General features: G+C 38.9%; 1 protein-coding gene across 2 annotated transcripts in view; it reads right to left on the bottom strand.

Annotated features, from left to right (window-relative positions):
* LOC128696362 (microtubule-associated protein futsch) overlaps positions 1 to 13,864 on the bottom strand; it is a 245,210-nt gene that overhangs the window by 218,336 nt on the left and 13,010 nt on the right. For both annotated transcript variants that reach the window (XM_070090322.1, XM_053787606.2), the window contains exons 2-3: positions 6,279 to 6,463; positions 5,070 to 5,266 (exon numbers count right to left, since the gene is read on the bottom strand). In XM_070090322.1, the coding sequence (XP_069946423.1) occupies positions 5,070 to 5,266; positions 6,279 to 6,463 (382 nt within the window). The remainder of the gene's footprint in view (positions 1 to 5,069; positions 5,267 to 6,278; positions 6,464 to 13,864) is intronic.

Below are 13,864 nucleotides of genomic sequence, written 5' to 3'. Positions count from 1 at the left end.
GTGAGTGGTGCGTTGAGGTATATATGGAGACAAAAAACGTTATCTATGGAGGCAAAGAAGGGAATGTATGAAAGCATAGAGGTACTAACACTCTTATATGGGTGTGAAGCTTGGGTGGTAAATGCAGCAGCGAGGAGGCGGTTGGAGGCAGTGGAGATGTCCTGTCTAAGGGCAATGTGTGGTGTAAATATTATGCAGAATATTCGGAGTGTGGAAATTAGGAGAAGGTGTGGAGTTAATAAAAGTATTAGTCAGAGGGCTGAAGAGGGGTTGTTGAGGTGGTTTGGTCATTTAGAGAGAATGGATCAAAGTAGAATGACATGGAGAGCGTATAAATCTGTAGGGGGAGGAAGGTGGGGTAGGGGTCGTCCTCAAAAAGGTTGGAAGGAAGGGGTAAGGGAGGTTTTGTGGGCGAGGGGCTTGGACTTCCAGCAGGCATGCATGAGCGTGTTCGTAGGAGTGAATGGAGACGAATGGTATTTGGGACCTGACGATCTGTTGGAGTGTGAGCAGGGTAACATTTAGTGAAGGGATTCAGGGAAACCGGTTATTTTAATAGCCAGACTTGAGTCCTGGAAATGGGAAGTACAATGCCTGCACTCTAAAGGAGGGGTTTGGGATATTAGCAGTTTGGAGGGATATGCTATGTATCTTCATACGTATATGCTTCTAAACTGTTGTGTTCTGAGCACCTCTGCAAAAACAGTGATTATGTGTGAGTGAGGTGAAAGTGTTGAATGATGATGGAAGTATTTTCTTTTTGGGGATTTTCTTTCTTTTTGGGTCACCCTGCCTCAGTGGGAGATGGCCGACTTGTTAAAAAAAAGAAAAAAAATATATCTATATATATATAATAAACACGATACATAACATAAAAAGATGATAAATACACCCCACAATAGAATAAATAAACATAAATATAAGATGTGGGAGCCTGGTTTGTTTACATAACTCTGCGCCTGTTACCTCTCATGTACTCATTCTTTCTCTCTCTCATTTATTCGTTTTATCTCATTTACTTACTCCTGACCCTACATTAAGACTACAAATATTTTAAGGTAAGTAATGAGTGAACTGTATATACATTTTATCGCTCTGGGATGCTTAAATATCATAGAATAGTATGTGTGGGTGGGGTGGCCTGGTGAGGTAGCCTGGCTATTACAATACATACCACACTTGATTTCTTACAATAAATACTACTTGTCTCACCCTAGATTAAGACTATAAATATTTTAAGGTAAGTAATGAGTGCACTATGTGTGTATTGTACCTTTTTATTGTTTTTTGATGCCTGGTTCTATTGCTAACTTAATATATGTTAGTGTAAACTTGTTATCTAGTGTTTATAATAATAATAATAATAATAATATTATACTACATAATAATAATTATAATAATAGACGGCTTCAAAAGGCCATCACTAGATGGCAGTGTTTACCACAACAAAGAGGGAGCGGATGTGGCCGCCTCCACCTGTTACACAATGACATATTTTATTCATTCTAGAGTATATATCAGGTTTCTATGTTATTTATATTGTTTGTTATGTCATATTAGATGAACTGTGATAGATAAATATGCCGTAGAGTTCATGAGAGCGAAATATTCAAGGAGTACATATTTTGTCCTGTCTCCAGACAAACTCTCGTCTGCCGCCACATATATAATGACATTTTATTCATTCTAGAGTATTTGTCAGGTTTCTATGTTATTTATGTTGCTTATTATGTCATATTAGATGAAGTGAAATGGATAAATAAGCCGTAGAGTTGATATCAGCGAAATTATTGAAGTATAGAATTTCAGACTTGAGTCCTGGAGATGGGAATTACAGTGCCTGCACACTGGAGGGGCAGTTTAAAAACTGTAGTGTAAAACACCCTTCTGGCAAGACAGTGATGGAGTGAATGATGGTGAAAGTTTTTCTTTTTCGGGCCACCCTGCCTTGGTGGGAATCGGCCAGTGTGTTAAAAAAAAAAAAAAAATTCCACTGGAACAGATTAATTGCATTTCAATTAATTTAAATGAGGAAAATTGACTCTGCAAACAAGCAAATCCAGTTGCGAGCAAGATCATGGAACGGATTAAACTCGCAAGTAGAAGTTCCACAGTACATTATTTCTTATGGGGAAAATGGTTTCGCCATTCGTGAATTTCGCCTTTTGTCAGACTCTGGAACGGATTAATTACGGAATTCAAGAGTCCACTGTATAAGGGAAGATTCAACAAGACAATATCTATGGAGGCTCGAAGAAGGGAAGATAGCTTAAGCAGTGTACCAGATTATAGGAAAGCTATGATCCTTAAAACAACAGAAAAGAGCACTGTTAGTGTTTATAGAAAGAACACTTCTTTTTATTTTTTAGTTTGTGGCCATTTTTACCAAAGTGCAGTATAGGAGGAGAAGGAAGAGCAGGATACGGATTATACACCAGAAGCATTAGTGATAGGGTAAGTATGACCTAGATAACTATGAAATATATTATTTTATCAAAATGCAAGTTTGTTTCCTAGAGAAAAGAAGATGTTACGATTTTTGGTCTACAAATTCTTTATAAAATCCTCTGAAAGGTGTGAAGGCAGTTTTAAGTGGTATGTGAGAGGATGTTAGTTCAGGGTGAGTGAAGACAAATGGTGTTAGGGATTTAATGTGCTGTTGAGTGCAAGCAAGGGAACATTTATGAAGAGATTCTGGGAAACCAGTTAGCATGAGTTCTGGAGGAGCAGAGGGGTATAGATGTTATGATTTAGGTCACTTAACCCTTTCAGGGTCCCCAGGCCCTCTCCGAGACTTGTTCTCAGGGTCGTCAAATTTAAAAAAAAAAAAAAAAAAAAAAAAAGTTATTTTTTTCTTATGAAAACATAGAGAATCTTTTCCTTATCATAATGGCACCAAAAGTATGAAATTTGATGGAAAACTTACGGAATTATGCTCTTGCAAAGTTAGCAGTCTCAACGATGCTTGCGCAGAGGCGATTTTGCCCACTTTGAGCCCTATTTTCGGCCAATTCCTGTGTACTAATCGACAAAAATCATAACTATTTCACTAAAACTCCATTCTTTCTATCGAATGAGTACAAGAAACCACCCATTTACCGATTTCAATTATCCAATAAAGTGGTTAGAATTTAATAATTTTGCCAATTTCACACAAATTTCAAAAGATGCCAATTTCCGAATAGAGTCCAGAATAAACAAGAAAGACATTCCTGGCACTAAAATAACAAGTTCTCTGTTCATTAGTCACATCCCCAGGCCCCTCTTATATTTCTTTTGCTTTCCACTTTTAATTTTTATTCTTACAAAAATAGAAGATTTACTGTTATGCAGACTACTGCATTAGTGTAGAAATGGTATAAATATCAGCGCACTTGTGAAATAATATTAGACTCACCTGTTGACGTGTACTGGATGCTTGGCATGATTTGTTTACTTTTGAACTTTGGTAAAAATCGAACATTTCTGCTACTTTGAGCTCAATTTCAAGGTACTTTTCATTGTAAAACCAGTCAAAATAATCTCAATTTCTATAGTATGTCTTCCATTCTATAAAATGAGACCAGGAAAACTAGAATACAACAATAAATACCATACGAAAATAGAGTGCAAAGTCGCTGTTTTAATCCAAAAACACGGTCAAAGTTTTTTTTTCTTATTATGCACTGTGTGATGCAGGATTTTTTTTTATACTGCGCACACTGACCACATAGACCCATTCTTTCATATGTAGGCCTACCAGCTTTCTCTCACTAGATTTGAGGGCGCTAGAATTTAGGCGCACTAGTACGTCAAAATCCCTGGGGCGTAAGCCGTACTAGTACGGCCGAAACCCTGAAAGGGTTAAACTGTGACGTCTGTACATTTCTGGCAGCTACTGAATTAATGATCAATATTTCCTCTTTTGGATCAAAGACCATTACTAAACCTGTATGGCTTTTTAAATCCAAGTAATGGAGGTTTGATCCTCCATTTCCTAATTGTGGCACTGTCTCTGACCAGTCAAGTTGTTGGTGATCGCTCTTCTACTCTCTTGCTTGATCATTCCACACCCTCCTGCTTCACAGTATTAGAGAAGTTCCACCTTTATATGTTATGCGCTTTAATGAAGATTAGTAGGCTGGTAGACAGCAACCACCCAGGGAGGTACTACCATCCTGTCAAGTGAGTGTAACTGTTTTACATGATGGTTTTCTTGCTACTTCTACTTACACTTAGGTCACACTACACATGCATGTACAAGCATATACATATACACCCCTCTGGGTTTTCTTCTATTTTTCTTACTAGGTCTTGTCCTTGTTTATTTCCTCTTATCTTCTTGGAGAAGTGGAACAGAATTTTTCTTCCGTAAGCCATGCATGTCATAAGAGGCAACTAAAATGCTGGGAGCAAGAGGCTAGTAACCCCTTCTCCTGAATGTATTAAAATTAAAAAGAGAAACTTTCATTTTTCTTTTTGGGTCACCCTGCTTTGGTGGGATACGGCCAATTTGTTGAAAGAAGAAATTAATCATCAGTAGAATATCTTTTAAACAAATACTGTACAGCACCCAGTACAGCCTCTCCTCACTTAATGACGAAGTTCTGTTCCGAAGACCACGTCAGTAAATGAATTCGTCGCTAAGTGAGGAGCATACTATAATGGTAGTGGGTTTGTGTCAACCATCTTTGATATTGTTTTAATGTCACCTTTGCACCATTTATAACATTTCTGGTATATTTTTAATTGTTTATACAGTAGTGTACTGTATATTGTAATAAACAGAATAGAGGAAAGCAGCTCTAATATACATTATTTAGGTATGCACATTGGTCAGAGAGCCCGTCATAAGTCTGAATTGTCAGTAAACGAGTACGTTGCTAAGTGAGGAGAGGCTGAATTATAAAATATCTGTTAGATACCTTAAAGAAATCTTAAGATTAACTATTTTTTTTTAAAATACAACTGATACTATCAGAAACAAAATTGCTGTACAATGATTCAGGCCTTACATCAAGCCACTTATGAACGAATTTATTTTCCGACTTTATGCAACAAATAATTTCAACAGTCTTAGAATTACCCACCTGGCAACAAGTGTCCATGTTTCTTCATCTTGATCATCGCTGTAGACACGCAGATTAGCACAATCATCTAACTGACACCAGTATGAGACACCTTTCTTGTCACGTCCACATGGTTGAAGTCGCAGCTCATTTGCTCCCAATAAGTTCACTTTATCCTTGAAGCTCTTATACAAATCAAACTGAGCTTCAAGCAGGTTCTACGATCAATGTAAAATAATATATTACACATTGCAAAATAAGTCATTTTTAATAACTGGCTATTAACCTGCATGTAATTTTTTACCATACTTGTGATCTCCCACCAATGTAATGTGATCCAAAAAGAAAACATTTACCACCATTCATTCAACAGGTGTCTTACTGAAAGTGCACAGACATCACAATCTGAGTGAGCCTCTGAACTATCCCACCCATCTTTCTGAGTGCAGGCAGTGCATCTCCCACCTCCAGAACTCAAGTTCAGTGAACTGGTATCCCTATACACTTCATAAATGTTACCACATTATGTCAAGTCCCTAAAAATCTTTGTCTCCACTTAACCCAATCTCATATGCTCATGCATGCCATCTTTATACTTAAACCCTTACTACCTGGTTGATCAGACCCTGATCCACCGTGAGGCCTGGTCTCAGACCAAGCTGCAGGGGCACTGACTCCTGAAACCCTCTCCAGGTAAACGTAAATTTAACCACTTTCACAACCCTCCCTCCAGTATTTTCTGGGATGAACCCCTACCCTCCTCATTTTTTTTTACCTCAGATTTATACACATCCTATTTTGCTCCCTCCTCTCTAAATGCCAAGACCACCTGCACAACCATTCCTCTGCCCTCCAAATAACTCTTTGTAACCCCACTTCATCATCTAGTTTCTATGCCCTTAACTCACTGCATAATGCTCACACCAATACCTTGATGCTATTGTCAGTGCTCATTAAACTTAAAGTTTTATTCAGCAGAGGTTTCAGTAGTGTGAACTAGCTTAATAAAATCTAATTACCTTAAACAGCTATTTATTCAAATCTATATCATCTGCCTGTATTTTTGTAAAAAATTTAAAATGTATGGGGCAATGTAATATTCACAATATTTTTGCCTCATCAATCACATGCTTATCACACAAAACTCCAATGTTATTTACAAGTTAAGCAAATTAAAGGTACAATTCATCAACAATACACTAGTTTTAATAACATCAAAGAGAAACACACCTTAAGCACACGAATCTTAACCTCTAGTTTGGCTTTTTTGAAGCCAAAACGTTCAAGTTCCCAGCCATCTTGGTGTGAATAGCTGTGTGCAAAGCGCTGGAGTCCTTTCTCCCATCGGTCCAACTTCACTGATTTGTTAATGCGTCTCAATAACTGGCTTACACTTTGTGATACAAGAGGGCTTACTGTGGAGAAAGAAGATGTGAAAGCTAAATTAAAACTAATTTTGGTTTGATTTTATTTAGGCAATCATAAGAGATCCATTATTCCCATTTGCTACCTCAATGTAGCTCAAACTGTCCAATTTTACCAAATAATTTGAAGAAACAAAAAACCTCCCCAAAATAGTTAAAATATTGGCAACCAGAGAACAGTAAAGCTTCCAAGGAATGCACCATATTATACATTTTCAACGTAAGAGTGCGAAGTTTAATCCAAAGATGTAGGATCAGGATTAATAGACATGAAAAACATCACACTATAATAATGCAGCAAACTGTCTTCATAATAATGTGCTAACATAATGAGCAGTCATATTATATATTTTTTATATTGTAGGTCTTACAGAAGCATACTTTATAGAAGGTAGGTAACACTTCATCTCTTCTTATGCATATTTATTGCACTACATGATTATTAACCCTTTGAGGGTCGACAGGCCCTCTCCGAGACTCGTTCTCAGGGTCGGCCAAATTTAAAAAAAAAAAAAAAATTCTTCTTATGAAAAGATATAGAATCTTTTCCCGATCATAATGACACCAAAAGTATGAAATTTGATGGAAAACTTACGGAATTATGCTCTCGCGAAGTTAGCGGTCTCGGCGGTTTATGCATCGGCGATTTTGCCCACTTTGAGCCCCATTTTCGGCCAATTCCACTGCACTAGTCGACAAAAAACATGAATAGTTCGCTAGAACTCCATTTTTTCTATCGAATGAGTACAAGAAACCACCCATTTACCAATTTCAACTATCCAGTACAGTGGTCAGAATTTAGCAATTTTGCCAATTTCACACAAATTTCAAAAGATGCCAATTTTCGAATAGGGTTCAGAATAAACAAGAAATCATTCCTGGCACTAAAATGACATTTCCTCTTTTCATTAGTCACGTTTCAAGGCCCCTCTTACATTCTTTTGCTTTTCACTTTGAATTTTTAGTCTCACAAAAAATAGAAGATTTACTGTTATGCAGCCTACTGCATTAGTGTAAAAAATGGTATAAATAATATTGGCGCACTTGCGAAAGAATATTAGACTCACCAGTTGACGTGTATTGGACGCTTGGCATGATTTGTTTACTTTTGAACTTATGTAAAAATCGAACATTTCTGCTACTTTGAGCTCAATTTCAAGGTACTTTTCATTGTAAAACCAGTCAAAATCATCTCAATTTCTGTAATATGTCTTCCATTCTATAAAATGAGACCAAGAAAACTAGAATACAACAATAAATACCATACGAAAATACAGTGCAAAGTCGCTGTTTTATTCCCAAAAAAACGGTCAAAGTTTTTTTTTCTCATTATGCACTGTGTGCTGCAGGATTTTTTTTATACCGTGCACACTGACCACATAGACCCATTCTTTCATATGTAGGCCTACCAGCTTTCTCCCACTAGATTTGAGGGCGCTAGAATTTAGGCATCCTAGTATATCAAAAACCCTGGGTCGTAAGCCGTACTAGTACGGCCGAAACCCCCAAAGGGTTAACATTTACATTAAATTTTTTCTGACATGTTCATAATTATGCAGTGCCATAAATATATTTACTAAGAAATTAAATCTATCTACTACAAATTCTCTAGTTATCATAATTGTTATTACAATAAAAGGTGGCTCATGGATCAGTGGTAGCACCTTCAGCTCACAACTGAAACTGATCCATGGTTTGATCTTGGACCATGTGGAGACTCAAGGAATATCTCCTTTCATCTATTGTTCTTTACACCTAGCAGAAAACTGATATCTGTCTGATAATCACTGGTGTGGCTAGCATCCAAGCCTAGGGCTGGTAGAATACAACAGACAGGGTTGTGCTCTGAAATAAATTAAGGTATGACAACAGTTCTCAGCCTGTAAATTCAAGAGTAAACAAAAAAAAAAAACCTATCGTAAAAAAGTTATATATTGTAGAGTCATCCCCATAAATTCATAGGAAAGGGGAGTTGAGGGTTATAATCACAGAGGTCCCTTGAATCTAAAATTAGTAAATAATTTTGTCTCCAAATGTGGGTTCACTGTATGCCTCGGTGATCTCTTTAAATATCATTCTAACCTGATTACTGTTAGCATTCATAAGAATGTTTAGTATGGAAAGGCTTGGCTTGGAGAGGTCGTTGAGCACATTTTGAATGAAATCCTGTAACAAGTTTCCCATTTAACACTTTCAGTGGATGTCATGTAGAACTACATCACTGAGGCCAGGGTCCCTCATGTTGTTCCATGTCATGAGGTTAGCTCACTCAGATCAGCTGTAGCATTAAATTTGACCTAGATACGAAAGAATGGGTCTGCACAGTGAGTGTACACAGAATAAAAAAACATCCTGCCCATTGCAGTGTATGATGGAAAAACAAAACTCTGACCATGTGTTTGATTTATAATAGCAAATTTGAGTTTTTTCTAGGATTGTTTTTATAGTTTTATTGGCTTTTTCTTGGTAACACTTGACAGAATGGAAATTGGGCTCAAAATAGCAGAAATATTTGATTTTTGCTGGTTTCCCCAGCCTGTTTTATTGGTTTTAAAAAGGCCTGATTCATTTCTTAGAACATCATAAATCATAATTCCTGGTTACATTTAATTATCTGGGAAAGAGTAAATCTATTTTTGTGATTATAAATTCAAAATGGAAGGCAATTGTGATATAGGAGAGACCTGGGGACATGATTAATGAACACAGGGATTATTAGTGCCAGGAATGTTGACATTATTTTGCACTATTTTTAAAGTGATTTTTTAATTTTATGTAAATTTGGCCAAATTACCAACTGATGTGCACTTCATAGGTTAGTTATATAAGTTGACTGGGCAGTTTCTTGTCCTCAATAGATAGAATGGAAGGCATACTAGCAAAATAGCTAAGAATTCTGTTTAAAGGAGCAGTGGAATTGACATAAAATAGGACTCAAATTTCGCAAAATTGCCAATGCATAAAATGTACTCTGATCACTAACTTTGTGCCTGCATAATTCTACAATTTTTTCCTTGAATTTTGTACTTTTGGTATCATTACCTTAAAAAATATATATAATTACTATTTCAGAAGAACAAATAACATAGAAAAAAGGGGACACTGGGGTCTGGACAGTGAAGAGGTCAACAGTCAGCACCATAAGCCTGAAAAAATGTGTACAACAATTAAATCAATGGATAATTAAATTCATTTGCCATTTACCCATCAGTGAAAATATTGGGCAATAGAATTCTTTAACAAAGAACTCCAAAAATTTGTAGAGACAACTGTACTGTATACTTTACATAAAATCATTACAGTATTTGAAAATAATGCTATTTACTGTACCATACTATACAATGAACCATGCTGAATAATTAAAGGTTTGAATGTAATAACACTTTACAGGCTTGAAACTTTTAATTTGAAAATCTTTGAGGCAGTCATTGGACCTGCCTGCCAAGTATTATATGAATACAGAATACTGTATGTATCTGAAAAAAGTTTTATTTTTTTTTTTAGAATATGTTGTTCAGGTATTAGTCTACTAGCAAACAGGTTATACAAAACCCCCAGTACTCATCACAAATGAAAAACAAAAGGTTAACAGTAACCACCATCAGTGACAAGCCATTCACTGATTGTCCTAGTGACTGAATTATTCTGAAATATCATGCATACAATCCTACCTCAGACCAGGCCTTTGGGCTGACAATCTAGTCATTCAGACTGTTAGTGCTTGTGGAACATAGTCTAACAGCAGAAGCATAGCCCACCTGATTATAAGTGGTTTAGAGTAACTTGTCAAGTTTACTCCTCTAGGCACCTGTAATTCACCTTATCTAGTAAAAACCCTTGAACCCTTTATGCTTTCTGAGTTACCTCTTATGGTAGTATACTTAACGAATGCTTGCTTCTCATTACAGGTAATTCTACAACATCTACTGCACCTCTTATACATGCCAAAAAAAAAAAAAAGAAGCTATTTCAGTACAGTGAAACCCTGGGTTTTGGCCGCCCTGGGAATCGGCCGCTTCGGGTTTCACCTGTTTTTTCAGCCAAATTCTGTCCTGCGTTTCAGCCATTGCCCTGGGTTTCGGCCGGCGTACCAGACCTGTCCACCTTCCCGCGCAGGCATCGTCAGCCAGTCTAGCATTGTTTACCCTTGAGCGAACATTACCCTGCGCTCTCACCCTGCCAGCCATTCATCCAGCCAGCCAGTCAGCCTGCCAACCTGCCTGCCAGCCATCCAGCCATCCAGGCAGCCAGCCATCCAGGCAGCCAGCCATCCAGGCAGCCATCCAGGCAGGCAGGCAACCAGCCACCCATTAATTGTGACAGTGAAATAAGCCACCATGGGCCCTGTGGTTAAGAAAGTGAGGAACACCATAGCAGTGAAGGAGATAATAGAAAAATACAAGAGCGCCATTCGTGTGGGGGAGCTTGCCAGGATGTACAGCAAAAACAAATCAACTATCACTTCTATCCTGGTGAAGAGATAAGAACTCAAGCTGATGTTGCGAAAGGTGTTGCCATGTTATCCAAAAATAGATCACAAACAGTCGAAGAGGTTGAGAAATTGTTGGTGGTGTGGATCAATAATAAACAGATAGCGGGTGATAGTGTTTCAGAGTCGATAATTTGTGAGAAAGCAAGGCAGATGCATGCCAATCTGATAAAGAAAATGCATGGAACCAGTGCTGAAGTTAGTGAATTTATGGCCAGCAGAGGCTGGTTTGACAGATTTAAGAAGCATAGTGGCATACACAGTGTGGTAAAGCATGGGGAGGCAGCAAGTTCAGACAAACGTGCGCCTGAAAACTCTGAGTGAATTTAAGGGGTATGTAGAGACTGAAAAATTCAAACCCCAACAAGTGTTCAATTGTGACAAAACAGGCCTCTTTTGGAAGAAAATGCCAAAGAGGACCTACATTACTCAGGAGGAAAGGCACGGCCAGGACACAAGCCTATGAAAGACAGGCTCCCTCTTTTGTTCTGTGCTAATGCTAGTGGTGATTTTAAAGTGAAGCCTTTACTTGTGTATCACTCAGAAAATCCCAGTGTGTTTAAGAAAAACAATGTCATCAAGAATAAATTGTGTCTTGTGGAAAGCGAATAATAAGGCATGGGTCACGAAGCAAATTTTCGAAGGGTGGGTCCATGAAGTGTTTGGCCCCAGTGTGAAAAAATACCTCCTGGAAAATAATTAGCCACTCAAGTGCCTCCTGGTAATGGACAATGCTCCTGTTCATCCTCCAAATTTGGAAGACCTATTGTCTAGGGAATTCAGTTTTATAACAGTTATGTTCTTGCCTCCTAGCACCACTCCTCTCCTCTAGCCCACGAACCAGCAAGACATTTCTAACTTCAAAAAACTCTACACCAAAGCAGTGTTTGAAAGGTGCTTTGAAGTAACCTCAGACACTCCATTGACCCTAAGAGAGTTCTGGAGGAAGCACTGCAGTATCCTCCATTGCATAAGCCTTGTAGGTAAGGCTTGGGAGGGAGTGACTTCCAGGACTTTGAACTCTGCTTGGAGACAATTGTGGCCACAATGTGTCGTCCAGAGTGATTTTGAAGGGTTTGAGGCTGACCCTGACCCTGCTGACCCTCTGCCTGTTGTGGAAGGCATTGTGGCATTGGGCAAGTCCATGGGGCTGGAGGTGAGTGGAGAGGATGTGGAAGATTTGGTGGAGGACCACAGGGAAGAGCTACCCACTGACGAACTGCAAGAGCTTCAACTGGAACAGCATCAGACCACAGCTCAGGAACTTGCTTCAGAGGAGGAGGAAGAGGGAGTGAAGGAGGTGCCTTCTTCAGTGATTAAGGACATATGTGCAAAGTGGAATGAGTTGCAAACTTTTGTTGAACAGTATCACCCTGACCAAGCTGAAACAAGCCATATCTGCAACATGTTCAGTGACAAAACCTTGTCCCACTTCAGGGAAATCTTGAAGAGACGCCAGAAACAGAGCACTCTCGACACTTATTTTGCGAGACGGGTCCAGCGACTGTCAAGCTGCTCCTAGTGGCATTAAAACACCAAGAATGGAAGTAACCCCAGATAAGGATTTGTTACCTAAAGTCTTTATATAAGGAAGGGGATTCCCCTTCCAAACAATAAGTCGTCCCTCTTAACTCCTCCCTATCTTTCAGATGTGAGCAAGTCTCCTCAATAAAGGTAAGTACAGTGGTCCCTCAATTATCGTCCATAATCCGTTCCTGGAAGTGGGACTATTATCGAAATAAACGATTTTCGAATCAATTTTTTCCACATAAGAAATAATGTAAATACAATTAATCCGTTCCTGACACCCAGAAGTATTAAAACAAAAATTTTTTTACATGAAATATAGATGTAGTACATAAACAATACAATGGCACATGATGAATGAAACATTAACAGAATAACACTTACTCTGTGGCTGAAGAAATACTTCCTAACATCCCAGTAATTCATCTGTGTCTTCAACTTCCAACTGTGTCCAATCTCTGGATCATCCTGTCTTTGTCCACCTTGTCAATTCCTCTCAGTATTTTGTATGTCGTTATCATGTCCCCCCTATCTCTGTCCTCCAGTGTCGTCAGGTTGATCTCCCTCTCCTCGTAGGACATACCTCTTAGCTCTGGGACTAGTCTTGTTGCAAACCTTTGTACTTTCTCTAGTTTCTTTACGTGCTTGGCTAGGTGCGGGTTCCAAACTGGTGCCTCATACTCCAATATGGGCCTGACATACACGGTGTACAGGGTCCTGAACTATTCTTTATTAAGATGTTGGAAAGCTGTTCTGAGGTTTGCAAGGCGCCCATATGCTGCAGCAGTTATTTGGTTAATGTGCGCTTCAGTAGATGTGCCTGGTGCTATACTCACCCCAAGATCTTTTTCCTTGAGTGAGGTTTGTAGTCTCTGGTCCCCTAGACTGTATTCCATCTGCGGTCTTCTTTGCCCTTCCCCAATCTTCATGACTTTGCACTTGGTGGGATTGAACTCCAGGAGCCAATTGCTGGACCAGGTCTGTAGCCTGTCCAGATCCCTTTGTAGTTCTGCCTGGTCTTCAATCGAATGAATTCTTCTCAACTTCACATCATCTGCAAACAGGGACACTTCAGAGCCTATTCCTTCCGTCACGTCGTTCACAAATACCAGAAACAGCACTGGTCCTAGGACTGACCCCTGTGGGACCCCGCTGGTCACAGGTGCCCATTCTGACACCTCGCCATGTACCATGACTCGCTGCTGTCTTCCTGACAAGTATTCCCTGATCCATTGTAGTGCCTTCCCTGTTATCCCTGCTTGGTCCTCCAGTTTTTGCACTAATCTCGTGTCGAACTGTGTCAAACGCCTTCTTGCAGTCCAAGAAAATGCAATCCACCCATCCCTCTCTCTCTTGTCTTACTGCTGTCACCCTGT

Source organism: Cherax quadricarinatus, chromosome 31 (genome assembly GCF_038502225.1).
Source record: "Cherax quadricarinatus isolate ZL_2023a chromosome 31, ASM3850222v1, whole genome shotgun sequence".
NCBI classification, from domain to species: domain Eukaryota; kingdom Metazoa; phylum Arthropoda; class Malacostraca; order Decapoda; family Parastacidae; genus Cherax; species Cherax quadricarinatus.
Note: the sequence above shows the minus strand (reverse complement) of the source record. Positions and strands in the feature narration are given on the sequence as shown.